The sequence below is a fragment of the Drosophila miranda genome, chromosome 2, assembly GCF_003369915.1.
Source record: "Drosophila miranda strain MSH22 chromosome 2, D.miranda_PacBio2.1, whole genome shotgun sequence".
In the NCBI taxonomy this organism is placed as follows: domain Eukaryota; kingdom Metazoa; phylum Arthropoda; class Insecta; order Diptera; family Drosophilidae; genus Drosophila; species Drosophila miranda.
Genome location: NC_046675.1, coordinates 8,659,739 through 8,673,288, shown reverse-complemented (window position 1 = coordinate 8,673,288; position 13,550 = coordinate 8,659,739). Strand labels below are relative to the sequence as shown.

The window sequence follows — 13,550 nt, the reverse complement described above, 5'->3', positions numbered from 1 at the left end:
GTGCGAATTGCTGACCGCTTTGTGGGGGCTGAAAGTATTTGTAGCCGTCATGAAGATATCCCATTTTGGAAAGGAAGCGATCTTAATCCAATTTGTATTCATATTTCCATAATTACCAGCAATAGATTTTTATGAGCGCCATAAGTACGGCTTATCTACAGTGGCGTAGAGCTGCAAAGTCAAGGAAAATACTCGTATCCGACTTGCATTTAACCCTAATGCCAGTGTCAACATATTCGTTGGTCGTTGGGCATTGGGCAAATATTGATATATAAAAGCATGGCTCATGGCATAGATTTAGCCAAAACCCTGAACCCCACCGCAAAAAAACGGAGCCAAATGCGTTGCCAACAATCCAATGACAACAAGAACAATAGGCCAGAAAAAAAACAAAAAACAAAAACAACGTGGCAAACAAGGCAATTACAAAGTGCCAAAATGGCACAAGCCATAACATTCCCGACCATCTAAGCTCCCCCCCTGACACTCTTATACCCTTTCATTCCGATTCAGCCCGTTCCGAAACCCCAAAAACAAATAGCCAAAGCCATTTCAATGTATTTAGCCAGGATCGGGTTCACATATGCATAGCCAGCGACCCCATGGAACCCATGGAAGCTGCTGCTGCTGCGGCTTTTGCAACTGACTCTGGCCAAAACTGTCATCAATTTGGCGACTCTGCATCTGCCCCTGTGTGTGCCGTGCCCCAGTGTGTGCCGCACAGTGTATGCCAGTGCATGGTTTGGGCCACACAGTGTGGGTCCCAGCGTTTGGCCAATGGCCATATTGACAATATGTATTGAAACTCACTCAAGCTATTAATGCTGAAAGCTTTTACGGCCACTTCAGGCGGCATCAGGCAGCAGGCAGCAGGAGGGATCTGGATCGGGATGTGGCTGTGGCTGTGGGATGTGGGACGTCCTGGGGGGGACGACCGCAGGCAGGCACCAGCTGGTGTCAGACTCAAAAGTGGTTTGTTCTCCACTTTTTTTCTTAGCCAACTAGAAAAAACATTAGCCAAAATATAAACATGAACTTTACATTTGAAATATGAGAGTGTCAGACGTTTTGAGAGGCCCAGAGAGAGTCGCTTAATATTTAAAGGATAACTTTTTCACTCGGCTCTGCTTATGGCCAGACAGTGGCTGGGTCTGCTTTTGGTCCTGATTTCGGCCAGAACGCGTGTTAACTGTGAAGATGTTGGACATGGCAAATGGTAGATAAGGCACGCACCGACAGCCGCTGTCTGCACAGGACGCACAGCTGGCAAAATAAGCGGAAAAACTCCGTTTAGCATCAGACACGATACGATATGGCAGGATTTTGGATTGGGGAGGAGCCAGGAGCCAGGAAGGCTTCTGCAATTGCAAAGTTAACGTGTCAATGGCAACCATTGAAGCGTTTTGCCCCCGCCATCAAACCCGCCAAGAATCCAACAGCTGAATATACAGTGGTCGGGGGGAAGGGGCACGCGGCAGCATAGATAAAGGCACGAAAAGAAAATGTTGTCTGGGAAAAGTTCTCGAGAAAGTTTCCCTTTAACTTGAACAATTGACTTTTTTTTCGTTTGCGGGACAGGGTCTGTGGCTGGCTCGCTCTCCACCGTTCGGGACACTTGACTGGCGGCCAAAGCCAACCGGTTGCTCCACCAAGACCTTCCAGACCAGCCGTTCATCCATCTCTATCTATTGGCCTCTTCAGCGCCCCCAACAATTGGAACGTGGCTGCGTTTTTCTTGGCATTGAAATGTTTGCAGCCAAGTTATTGTTATTGTTATGCGAATTGCTGTTGCTTCTGGTGTTGCAGGGTGGCGGCAATGCTTCCTGGCGGTGGTGTGGCAAATCGACGTCTTCAACACTCGAGTGAAGCGATTGCTGCTGCCTCGTGCCCCATGAAACTGTAAGCGCAAAAGTTTGCTTTACTTTTGTGTCACGCTCTGTTGCTTTTGCCAGGCAACGTCCTGGTCCTGGTCCTGGTTCTGGCCCCGGTTCTGGTTCTCTTTCTGGTCCTCGCCTCCAAGTCAAATTGAAAATGTTCTCATAATTTCTGGCTGTAAAAGATTTCAATCGTGAATCGTGGAACTTTGCGTTCGAGTTTACTTTTTACTGATTTTACAATTGATTTTAATACACACCCACAGCTGAAGAATGGGGGGGGTGGACTTGGACCGAAAAAGTTGTTCAAATCTTGTCGATTCAATCGTGCAACTAATTGAAATTTTTGTTAATGAATTGTTTGAGAAAATGGGCATTAGCTTTTGGTTTATTCAGGCCGTGCCGAAGTCCACTTTGATTAGCATAATGAAAACGAATTAAGATCCAAATAAATGAAACAATTCTTTGACATTTATATTTGTTAAGTATTCCGGGAATCATGTCGTTCAGAGTGGGAGATGAGCTACAAGCAAACAGAAAAACAAGGCCACGAAAGTGAGACGACCCTAATAAAGCCATGTCACAGACAGTCAAGCTGTTCAGACCCAATCCCAATCCCTAGCCCAATCCCTATCCCTATTCCGAACCCAATTGACGCCTCCATCCACAAGCCAGACCTCTGTCAAATCTCTGAGCAAAACGACAAATGAAGAACCCCCCCCAAAAGGACCCAAAGTGCGTGGCAATGTCGCGACATTTGCCGCTTAACTCCTGGAAAATGCTCTGATTAGCCAGCATTCCATGCCGGCTGGCAATTGAAGTGCCCGACCGTACGGATTGCGACGGTGGCAATCCTCTCCAGCTGCCATTTGCTGATGAGCTCGGGTTTCAAACCATAACAAAGCGAGATTTTAGGGATTTATGATGTTGTCCCTTTGGGTGGTGGAAGCGGACACATTTTCCGTCAGGCCCTTTGTTTTTCCATCTGCCACTCACACTTCCATAGAATTTCCACCAGAGTTTGGCATTCCTTTCGATCTGCTTGCGTTCTGTTGGTTGTTTCTTTTGCATGCAGACAATCAAATGCTTGTCGTTACTCATACGCCATGCTGTCCGCTCGTTAGACGGCTAGCCTCCTAGAGTCCCCGCGACCGCCATTGTTGTTGTACAAGTCTGTGCCCACACGCCCATCATCCTCCCACCTAACAGCACGACCGCCTGTAACAATATTTATTCATGTTAATTAAATTGTGTGAATATCACAATTTTCCATATGACTGCGCACATTTATTGTCTTTCAATTTGCGGCTGTGGTTTCAGTTCCACTCTAAGCGTTGGCGTTGGCGTTGACGTTACCCAGCAATATTCTGAAAGGGGATTTGTTTGTTGATAATCCCATCAAAGTTCTATTGTATAGGGTATGCCTCTGTCGATTGTATATTGTTTTGTGGTTTACCTAACCATTCCTGGGCTATGATTTGGTTTTCCTTTGTGCACAGGCCTTCATTAGAGCCGGTTCTGACTCAACCTCTGGCTCTGGCTATGGCTCTGACTCTGACTCTATGATTTCCCTCGCTTAGCTTTTATGACTATAATCCTGCGACTGCGACACAGGACCGTGGCTGTGGCTGAACCTGCAACGCATGCAAAAATAGGCAATAATAATTTCTGTTCAATTGCCACTCGCCTTGGCCGCAAATTGCACGCAAGTGACGACGAGGACGACTCCATGCCGGAAACTAGTGCCAGGCCAGTCGCCACGTTGCCGCAGCTGACAAAATAATTTGAAAGCAATTTCCAGCGCCAAATGTCCCCTGTCACTGGCCCAAGGAAAAAGGGAACAATTTCCAGCAGCAGATAAAAAAAGGAAATTGTCAAATTCGCACTTTGCTTTGCCTTGAGAACGAGAATACAATTTTTGGGCACACTGCAATAATATTTCAATACGTATTTTGGCAAATTCAAATTTTGGCCAACTGCAGTCGGAGATCTGGGCCGGAGAGCCCTGCGCTCCACAGAGCTCTACGACAGCGATAATTTCCCCCAAGAATGCAGCATTAACACGAGACGCAGATGGCCAAAGGGCCAGCCATAGAGTGGATTAGATGGAGGGCAACAGGAAGGGATTCGATGGAATGGGATTGGCTGGGGTGGTGCAGAGTAGAGTGGAGTGGAGTGGCCTGTGTGTTTGTCATATTTGCATGCGCCACTAAAAAGGTTTCTGGCTGCTGGCAAATTGATCCCAGCTCACTGGCTTATGAAGGACACGGACAGAACTATTGTCTGGGCGGAGTGAGAGCCTTGGGGATCGTAGGACGGCAGATAATAAACGTTGCTGCAACTCGCACAAAAGTCGAAGCTGTAGCCGTGGCAACGAGCTCTGTGTCTGTAGCTGTGACCGTGCCAAGGAGCTGTGGCAAGAAGCTCTGGATATATGTCTGTGGAGCCGTGGCAAGGAGCTGGCTCTGGAGCTGTAGCAGGCAACAACGCAAAAAGCCAACTCTCAAAGGACCTGTGACAGGATAATGCATGCCTGCATTTTAGATGACAATAATGCATTTTTGTTTTAAGGGTAATTTTGCAGAATGTTTTCCACGCTCTCTCTCCCTCAGTCGCCACTGAGCTTGCAACAGACATTGGGGAATTTCAGTATACAAAAAATAATATATGTAGAAAGAACTTTTCTTTAGATGTCTCTCTAACTTTCAGCAGAGGGGAATATGCAAAATGAGCCCATCAAACGTCACCCGAAGCCCGGCATAAACCACTTATTGTATCCTTCGCACAACTATTTGAAATATGTATTAAAATGGCCCGAGAGTGGGGAAGTACTTAAAACTTTTGCAGCTAATTAAACTCGCGTTGGAGACGCTGCAAGACGCTCTCCTCCGGGTGCCACTCTTTATGGATCTTACATATTTTATGGCACAATAATTTTTCAATTAAAGCAACAACCATTTTGTGTTCTGCTCTGCTCTCTCAGCAATAAATGAAATGTTACCGACCAGCTTCGATGGCGCTCTTCCAAATGAACAGATACTTGCTGGCCAAAACGGAGGAAGGAAGAAGACCGAAGGCAGAGATGCTTTTAAGTATTTGTAAATTATGTTAATGACAGCACATTGACTTTATTACGGCCATCAGCCAACACAGATACTTAGAACTTCGCCAGAAGCTGGGCTACAGAGAGAGCTAGAGATAGGGAGAAAACCACCGAGTAATTGAGATACAATTTCTGTGAAATATTCGGATACCAAAAGATGACAGCCCCCGCAAGCTGCTGGTAAACCACATGCACTCATTCAACTCTTTAAAGTCTGGCTCGGGAGTGGAATAATTTATGGCTGGGCTCCAAGCCATACATCACTCGGTTAGACATTGGTTAAAGCCACTTTAAAGACTTTTCCTTGGCAGTTAATCGATTGCAGTGCCTGTGCCTGTGCCCCTGCCCCTGCCTTTGCCTGTTCCCCAACCGCTATAGAGATTAAGTGAAAAAGTCTGCACAAATACGGAGAGAGGAGAGGGACCGAGCTGTGTTGTGCGTTTCCGCCGGACACGGTGACGCTCAGCAGCTGGCTAGGTCTGTGCCGTGTCTGGGGCTAATCCTCGACAGGCACGTCCTTGTGCTCAACGGAAATCGCCATTCAAAAATTACGTTCGACGCGGCGGTGAGGCTATAGAAATGGTGGTGTCCTATGGTCCCCACATGCCACATGGAATGTGGCACGGCAACTGTGTTTATTTTTCATTTCCTTCAACAGATGCCACATGCCTCTCTCTCATCCTTGGACATCCTGGGTGTAGAGATCGTCTACGGGCTACGGCACTTGATAAATAAACAAAGCCGAGAACTTTTGGGATTCCCCGCCAGCGGCCACGGGGATGACAATGTGTGTGGGTCTGGAGTCTGGTGTCTGGGATGGTATTCCACTCTTTGGGGTCGTATTTTTTCGTCACTGACGACTAATTTGCAAGACAATTAGAAGGTCCCTGGCCGGCCCGGGACCCAGACGCTCGCTAATGAAAGCGCGCGCGATAAGAAAACTTAACAAATGTCAAATGGGCTGCCGGCAAAGATGGAAGATTCGAAGGCGCAGGAGGACCGAAGGGGACGACAGTGCCGCCAGGCAACGTCTGCGCTGAAAAGTAAAGTAAATGTTTACTTTGGAAATCTGAAATTTGCATAATTTGCCAAAGAACTCGGGGTCCGTTGACTGCCGTCTGCCTCGATAAAGGCAAAATAATATTCATAGGTTTTTGGATGGATGGCCAGAATGTTTGGGGGGCACTTTCATTTGCATTCCATTCCCCTGCTCCGCTTCCGAGAGTGTCACATGTGTCTAACCAGGATATCGCCGGGACTAGAGCGATAGTGTCCAAGAGCTGTCAAAATGGACGCCGGTTGCAGTCGGTTGCTGCGGGGGCCATCGAGCAGGTGTCAGGGCGTGCATTGTCAGCTGTTTTGGGCGACGTTCAACAGGAGAAAAGGCCCTCCTCTCACACTCTCTGGCTCATCTTCGGGCTCGGGCTCGACCTTTGTGGTAGTTGTTGTTGCGTTGTATCGTCATTTTTGCAGCCGAGAGCGAGCCGGAGCCGGAGCCGGCGTCGTCGACTCGGAAAATTGCGATACAAGGCTACAGGGAAACTTTCGCTCTCGGTGAGCGGCGCGCCTGGTGAGCGTCGTGTTTATATTTTCCGCCTGTTGTTGTATCGAATTTCCCTCCTAAACAACTCGTAAACAAAGCGCAGAGGCGTCGGGGGTCTACACTGGGGGTCGAGCTGTTTAAATGATCTTCCGCGGATAACTGTACGTGCAATTGTGTCCGCCATTTTGTCTGATTCATCGAGTAGTTCAAGCATCAGCCATGTACTATGTCCGGGCACCTCCCATTTTGGGATACATAAGCGCACATTTTGCTATTTTTACATGGCCCGAATCAGACTCCGCCTCTGTGTCGTGCGGAGGGTATATGCAGTTCACGTGGCACTTCTCACTGGGTGCCGTCGGTGCACTGGTATTGGTGAGTATCTGTGCAGCTTGCAGGAAATCGAGAGAGCGCACTGCTCTGGCCAGTGCTCTGTTATTCTAGCGTTTCGGTGGTGGATTGTGACAGAAGAAGGACTAAACGAACTACAGGAATGCTCTATAGTTTATACGGCAAAGGGCTTGAATGGATTTCAAAAGATTTTCATAGATGTTTTGGTGTTTTAAAATCAAATGAAAACGTACCTAAGGACTTTTGAGAGCTATAGGAATCGGTCAGGAAAGGAGTTCTGTGTTTTAACAAAGGATATGCAGTTCAAAAATCAGTTTAAATATCCATCAGCTCTAAGAAAATATATTTCTAAAGAACTGAATTTATAAAGTTATTTAAAATGGTATTAGGTTTAAAATTGGGAATATGATTATTAAGAAATAAGTGGCGATTTATGGACGACAGATAGATAGATCGCAGAGTGCATTCAATAATCCCAGAGCCGAGTGTAGCTCATCCACCGACTAAACTAGTGCCACTCCACAGCCTGCCGAAGGGCCATCAAAACAGAGAGCACATAGCTCTGGAAATCCGACCTGAGAGATACTCGTACTGGCAGCCAGGACGAAGACGAGCACAGATGTTGATACCTTGGGCTGCTCGTCGTGTTCTGGTGGTTGCTTTCCCTGCTCTATGTTCTAGCTCTCTCTCTCGGCTGGCTGTATGTCTGTCGGTCCGTCTGTCTTTCCATGAATATGTGTAAATTAGCATATCAAATGCCATAAATGGCGTTTATGGGGAGGACGAGTGCGGCGCAGGGCGTGACACTCTCAGATGTGAGTGTATGGGTGAGCGTCTCTCTGTGTGTGCGTTTATATTCCATTGTTACTCATACGCCGCGTTGCACGAGCGAATGAGCGCACGAAGGGCGGCGCGACGCTGGTTGCGGGGTATGAGAACGATTCAAAGCATTGACGTGGTAAGGAACCTGCATCCATGTGTGTGTGTGTGCGAGTATCTGTGATTTAGTTGCATGCGATAATGTCAACCACAGAGCGAGCCTTTGAAGCACCCTTCCTCCGACTGACCCGGTTGCTTGGGTTGGCTCGCCTTGCGTGTCCTGCATTGGACGTACTATGAGTGCCTGTGTGTGTGTGTGTGTATGTACGATGGGTCTCCGTTTTTTTTCGGTGGTGGTGCAGCTCTGCTACTGCCACTGCCACTGCCACTTCTGCTGCTGCTGCTTCCACTGCTGCCGGTGGACGCCGATTGCCGCCGACTTGGCTCTTCAGTGTTAATTCGTCGACACGAGGCGCTGCTTTCAGCTAACAAGTCATCGTTTGACATCTCAAGCAATTGTCCTCGAACGTCAGTGATTCTTGTGCGTAACTCTTCGTGTGTCACGTGCCTCTCCGGCCCACCTCTCGGTGTTTTTTCTCTGTTTCGTTTGTTTGGTTGCCTCTCCGAGCCGCGAGTTTTGTTGTGTGCCTCGCCAAGGCGGAAGCATAAAATTCGATACAACCCAAAGTGGGGCAACGGCAACCCCACAGCCGGCTGCCGAGAGCCGGCCTTGTGCCTGTGCCACACAGTGTGTTTGCGTGTCTCTCTGTATTGGTGTCGGCTGAGACTCAGAGGAGCTTCGGCCACGGCCCAGAAGCAGCGCTGCATTCCAGAGAGTGTGAGTAGTAGCCCCCCAGCCCCATCTGCATGCCATGCATTGGCTCTCCTTCTCTCTCTCAGCGCTGTGTTGTGTTGTGCTTCTGTTGTTGACCTTGTTTAGGTTTTGCCACAGCTGCTACGGCCACAAACACGCCATCCGCCATCTGAGGGCCAGAGTACTAGAGGTAGAGCGCATGTGTAGATAGTTTCAGCACAGAATGATCCTCTATATAAAGAGGATGCCATTATGGAAAACAACTAAACATGATTTACGAATTTGTAACCAGAAATGTATGCAAATTATTAAGATTAAAACTAGCAATATGTATTATCTCTGATTGATTCGATTGTAATGAAGTCAATATATTTTTTCTTTGATTAACCAGGCTCTTTTTTTTATATAACAGAGAGATAGTTTTTAAACGATTTATAGGAGATTTCCACAATAGAAATGGTAGGGAATATCAGCCGCAGTGGGAAAGAGTACAAGAACGATAAGCTTTGGTTAAAGAAACATTTCAGGCCTCTTTTTAGACAGGCAATTGGACAATTTTTTACAGAACACACATCACCATCAGCTGAACTCTAATTTAATTCATGATTTATAGAAAGTAAAATACATTTTTAAACTTTTGAATGGCATAGTAATTGGGAGCTATTGACTTATACATACCAAAGCTGAGAAAGCCAGCTGGACCGTTGTGTGTGTGGCTATCTGGCTCCTCTCCACCAAAGCGTGCACACTGCACGAGGAAGAGCGTATGAGAGAGAGAGAGGGAGCGAGAGAGAGAGAAAACGAATGAGCGCGTGGAAGGCGTGTGAAATTAAATTTTTTCCTTCTGGCCATAATAATGATCAGATCTGGTAGATTATTTTTTATGATTTTGCGTCGGACGAATCTACAGACGGATAGATAGACAGAGAGAAATGACTATATTGACTTGCCTATTGATGCTGATCAAGAATATATATAGTTTATAGAGTGGGATACGCTTTCTTCTGGGACTTAAATCTAATATACCCCTGTACTCTTTGGGTATCCGGTATAAATAGATTTTTGGAGTATATTGCGAACTCTAAATATGAGGATAATCATTTAGGCCTACAAAGTGCAATTTGTTTGTGGGATGAAAGATCTTGTTTACATACATCTATTATAAACATATGTATTTCAAGACATTGATGGATAAAAGTTCTTTCTCGAAATAAAAAACAAAAAGTAATTAAACTTAAAATTGAGTGTCCTGCGTTGTCCTGAATGAAATCCCATGTTTTATTGTACTACATGTATGTTCGAATGGAACTCGAAAGGAATTTCTAATTTCAAGCTCATTGCTAATGCATTTATAATAAGTTTCGGGATTACATATTTAAATACCAGATTTAAATCACAACCCTTCGGGTGGCACACCACACTCCTTCCGATCCCAAAGCTCGTCCCCATAATTTATGTAAAAACTTTATAATCCAGGAGAGATTTTTTGTTGCAGGAGCGGTTCATTAATTTATGAATATCAAATTGCATTTTGACATTTGCCAACAAAAACTATTTAAAACTTGTGTCCCCTCACACCCACACTCTCCAACCAGAAGAGTGAGCGCTTAAACACAATGGCCTTGGTCTCTGGTCCCACCCAAGCATCCAACCATCCAACCATCCAGCCCGCCAATCCTCCCACTATCAACGGTCCCTTTTTCACCTCCACCTCCATCTTCACCTCCACCCATTGGCAATTCAGTTTGATTGAAGCGCCCGCATGTACAGAGCATTTTAAATATTTACAAAGATATTTCAAAAAACGCTTTTGGCATGTTTTGTTTTCTGTTTTCCTGTTTTTTGCAGTCCTTATAATTGTTGTTGTCCAGAGGTCCCGAGTTCTCGAGTCCCTCCCCAATGCTGCTGAAGTGTTTTGCTCACTTTTTGCCCGGCAGTGGAACCCCTAGTCAAAAAAAAACAAAAAAAAAAAGGGAAAACGAACTTCAAATGTGGCATGAGGGCGGTCTGTTGAGTGGAGTCGAGTCATGGTGGTGGCGATGACGATGGCGATGGCGGTACTGCTGGCTGGGGCACTTGAGAGCGGAGCGCGTGTGTCCTTTTAGGAAAGTGTCAAAAACCGTTGGTCAAAAAACCGTATGGCAATTATTCAACACAATTGAATATGAAGTGTGGCAATGGCAAAGGACGAGGACGAGGGACAGGATGAGGCTGGGGCTTGGCCAGGGACATGGGGCAAAAAGTTGCAGCGCTTGGCAAATAATGAAAAATACACCCACATCAGTATTTTTTGGCTGTCTGTACTCGCACACACCCACACAAATACACAGGGACACACACACAAACACATACTCCCAAAAAAGGACCAACACTTTGGCACCCTTTTCATGTGCCCCTTGGTTTTGTTGCTGCTGCCGTTGCTGGTGTTGTTGTTGTTGTTGTTGCGCAGTTGCTGGCTGCCGCCTGGCAATTTTTCGGTGATAAAATATTTAAATTTAATTAAGGCCACCAACGAGCAGCAGCACGATTTCCGAGCCACTGGCAAAGGGAAGATGAAGTGGACCCAGAGCCAGAGCCAGAGCTAGAGCATCAGTAGCAGTAGCAGTAGCAGTAGCAGTGCCGCTACCACCATCAACAGCAGCTGGACCTTTGACCCTGCATCCTCACCCAACCACCCTCCCCACTCTGGGGGCGGGGCGTTGGTCCTTTTTGCGCCTTTTTGCATTTGCGTGTAGTGCGTTTTTTGAGGCTTACGGCCGCTGGCCGGCAAAGAAATTCATTAAAAATTTTTGCTTTGATGCTACCAAATTCTTTTTACAAGTTTCTTTGTACTTTCGGCCTTACGCCCAACCGACTGTATCTCAAAAACAGCAGCAGCAGAAACAACAATGATAAATACTTTCAAAGGACTTTAACTGTTTGTGAATGTCCTTGCCAGGGGATTACGTTTTTGGGACTAAACCCCAATTTGGTTTTGTAATTAAGCTCCAAGGCCACAAAATTCGTAACTCCTCGTCGTCGTAGTACTTATGTATTAGATACAATTCCCAAAGATTTAAATTGAACACGATTGCTGCAACAAATTGTTGCCAAAGAGCAAAAGTTTGTGTCTTTCTGGCATCTTAATCTTCCGAAGGAGTCACGAACTTATTCCGTGTTTCTTTGGCGTCTTCGGAAACTAAACTATTCTGTGGCACTGCCACCAAACTTTTGATCTTGAGTTGTGCAAATATTTTTCATTATGCGGCCGAAGTATTTATGGAATTATGGTAATTTTATATGGAAAATAGTTATCTTGCTTGACTGCCAAAAAAGGGGAAATTGAGAAGCATTTTAATTTTGATCACCTGAATCGAGGGGTTAAACAGTTTTCTTTTTGGAATTCTTAAGAAAATGGTTTTAGAGTGATTGCAGTAGTTAATTAAATTTCTCTGCTGTTTATATTTTTGTTATTATTATAATCTGGTTTTTAGAACTTATGAAAGTTTAATGAGCTCTAGACTATTTTCGACCCACTGGAATGCCCTGAAAGCCTCAGAAACTACCAGACATAAGCGACACACGTCCATCCAAATGCCTTTATTGAATTATGGGAATAATAGACAATAGATATTGTTGTACAAATTTCCTATACCCATAGCTGGCACTGAATCGGTTCATTGAAAATCGCTGCTAATGGGAAACCCTCTTCAAATTTCCATGATGAAAATTGCAGTCAAGTATGTGATTGATTCCTGATCCGGACTAAATCTATTTGGAAGATGAGGTTCCTGCTCCTGTCCCGCACGGTCCAGCTAGGCATTTTGACAATTAGCCATGGCCCACTGGCATCAGTCCTCTGCAGGCGCCCTCTGATGCAATATTCTATCTGGAGAAATGCGCCTCGAGGCAATGGAAACCATGGCTGGACAGGTGTATTGTTCCTGCACCCTGTGTACCTGTTTTGTCACATTTAAAATTCTATTGTTTGCTCTGCTGGAAAGATTCGTTTCTGGCCAAAATGCGTGCACGTAGGCCAGACGGAAGGATGGATGGACGGACGCAGAAGTCAACAATGGAGTGTGGACAGAGGCATGCAAATTGTTCAGAGAAGCCAAGGGGTAGAGGTAGAGAGACCAAGGCGTAGCCAATTTTTCTTGCATTTGCAGGGGGCTTCAAGGGGAGCCTGCCTGCCTGAATGGGGTACAGAATTGGAAACTTTTTCGGGCTCTGCTGGTGGTGGTGGTGTTATTGTTGCTACTGTCGGTGCTGTTTGTCCAAGTTGCCATTTCAAGCGTGTTGCAATGAAAAGTAAACTTTTTCTACGCACAGCATGGCCGGGGCTTGGGGCACACTCGTACAACCCTGCCTGTCGCTGTCGGTCCTAGCGCCCCGCTCATGGGCCATGGAACTGCACAGAGAACTCAACAGGCGCACACGGGGCGTATACGAAATTAAAATGCACTCAGCTGAAAAATTGGTTTTCTCGTTCTTGACAAACTTTGAGTGATTTCTGAAAGCCTCTAACGAGTGTCAGCCCCTCCCCTGTTCTGAGGGCGGGAGCAGCGTGGGCGATGGGCGACTTGGAAAGTAAGCAACAAGCAGCAGCCGGAAAAGGGAAAACGGAGAATGGAGAATGGAAAACGGAAAACCAGCTAAAAACAACAACAGTAAAAACAGCGATATGTAAAGATGTTTTAATTTGCTGAAGGGCGTGCAGAGAGCGCGAGGGAGAGAGAGGGTAAAATCGGAAAAACGAAGGCTCGACATTGTTTTTGTAAAATTGTTTTAATAAGGCGAAAATTGTAATCAAGCGTACTGACAGCAGCTCCCTCTCCCTCTGTTCTCACAAATCATAAATTATATAAAAAGTCAAGGGTAGGCGAAGACAGAGAGGCGCCCCACAAATTTTCTTGGCTTTTTCAAAATCAATGTAGCAACAGATGTCGATGTTATTATAAGAGTGTTCTCTCTTTTCAGTTAACTTGAGGGTCTTGTGGCGGGAAAGATAGCCAACCTGTCCAACGGAAATTCGGCCAGTCCCGCTGCGGGACTTGGCTTTGTGGG

General features: G+C 46.0%; 1 protein-coding gene across 1 annotated transcript; it reads left to right on the top strand.

Moving 5' to 3' along the window:
- Positions 1-8,012: 8,012 nt before the first annotated feature.
- Positions 8,013-13,546, top strand: LOC117187468. Its single transcript, XM_033390228.1, has 2 exons — positions 8,013-8,528; positions 13,464-13,546. Exons 1-2 carry the CDS (start codon positions 8,013-8,015, stop codon positions 13,470-13,472), a joined length of 525 nt encoding a protein of 174 aa, XP_033246119.1. The 3' UTR covers positions 13,473-13,546.
- The last annotated feature ends 4 nt before the right edge of the window (positions 13,547-13,550 follow it).

What these genes read in the sequence shown, in the direction of transcription:
- LOC117187468 (XM_033390228.1), top strand. Translation starts at nt 8,013, where the DNA reads ATGTACGATGGGTCTCCGTTTTTTTTCGGTGGTGGTGCAGCTCTGCTA.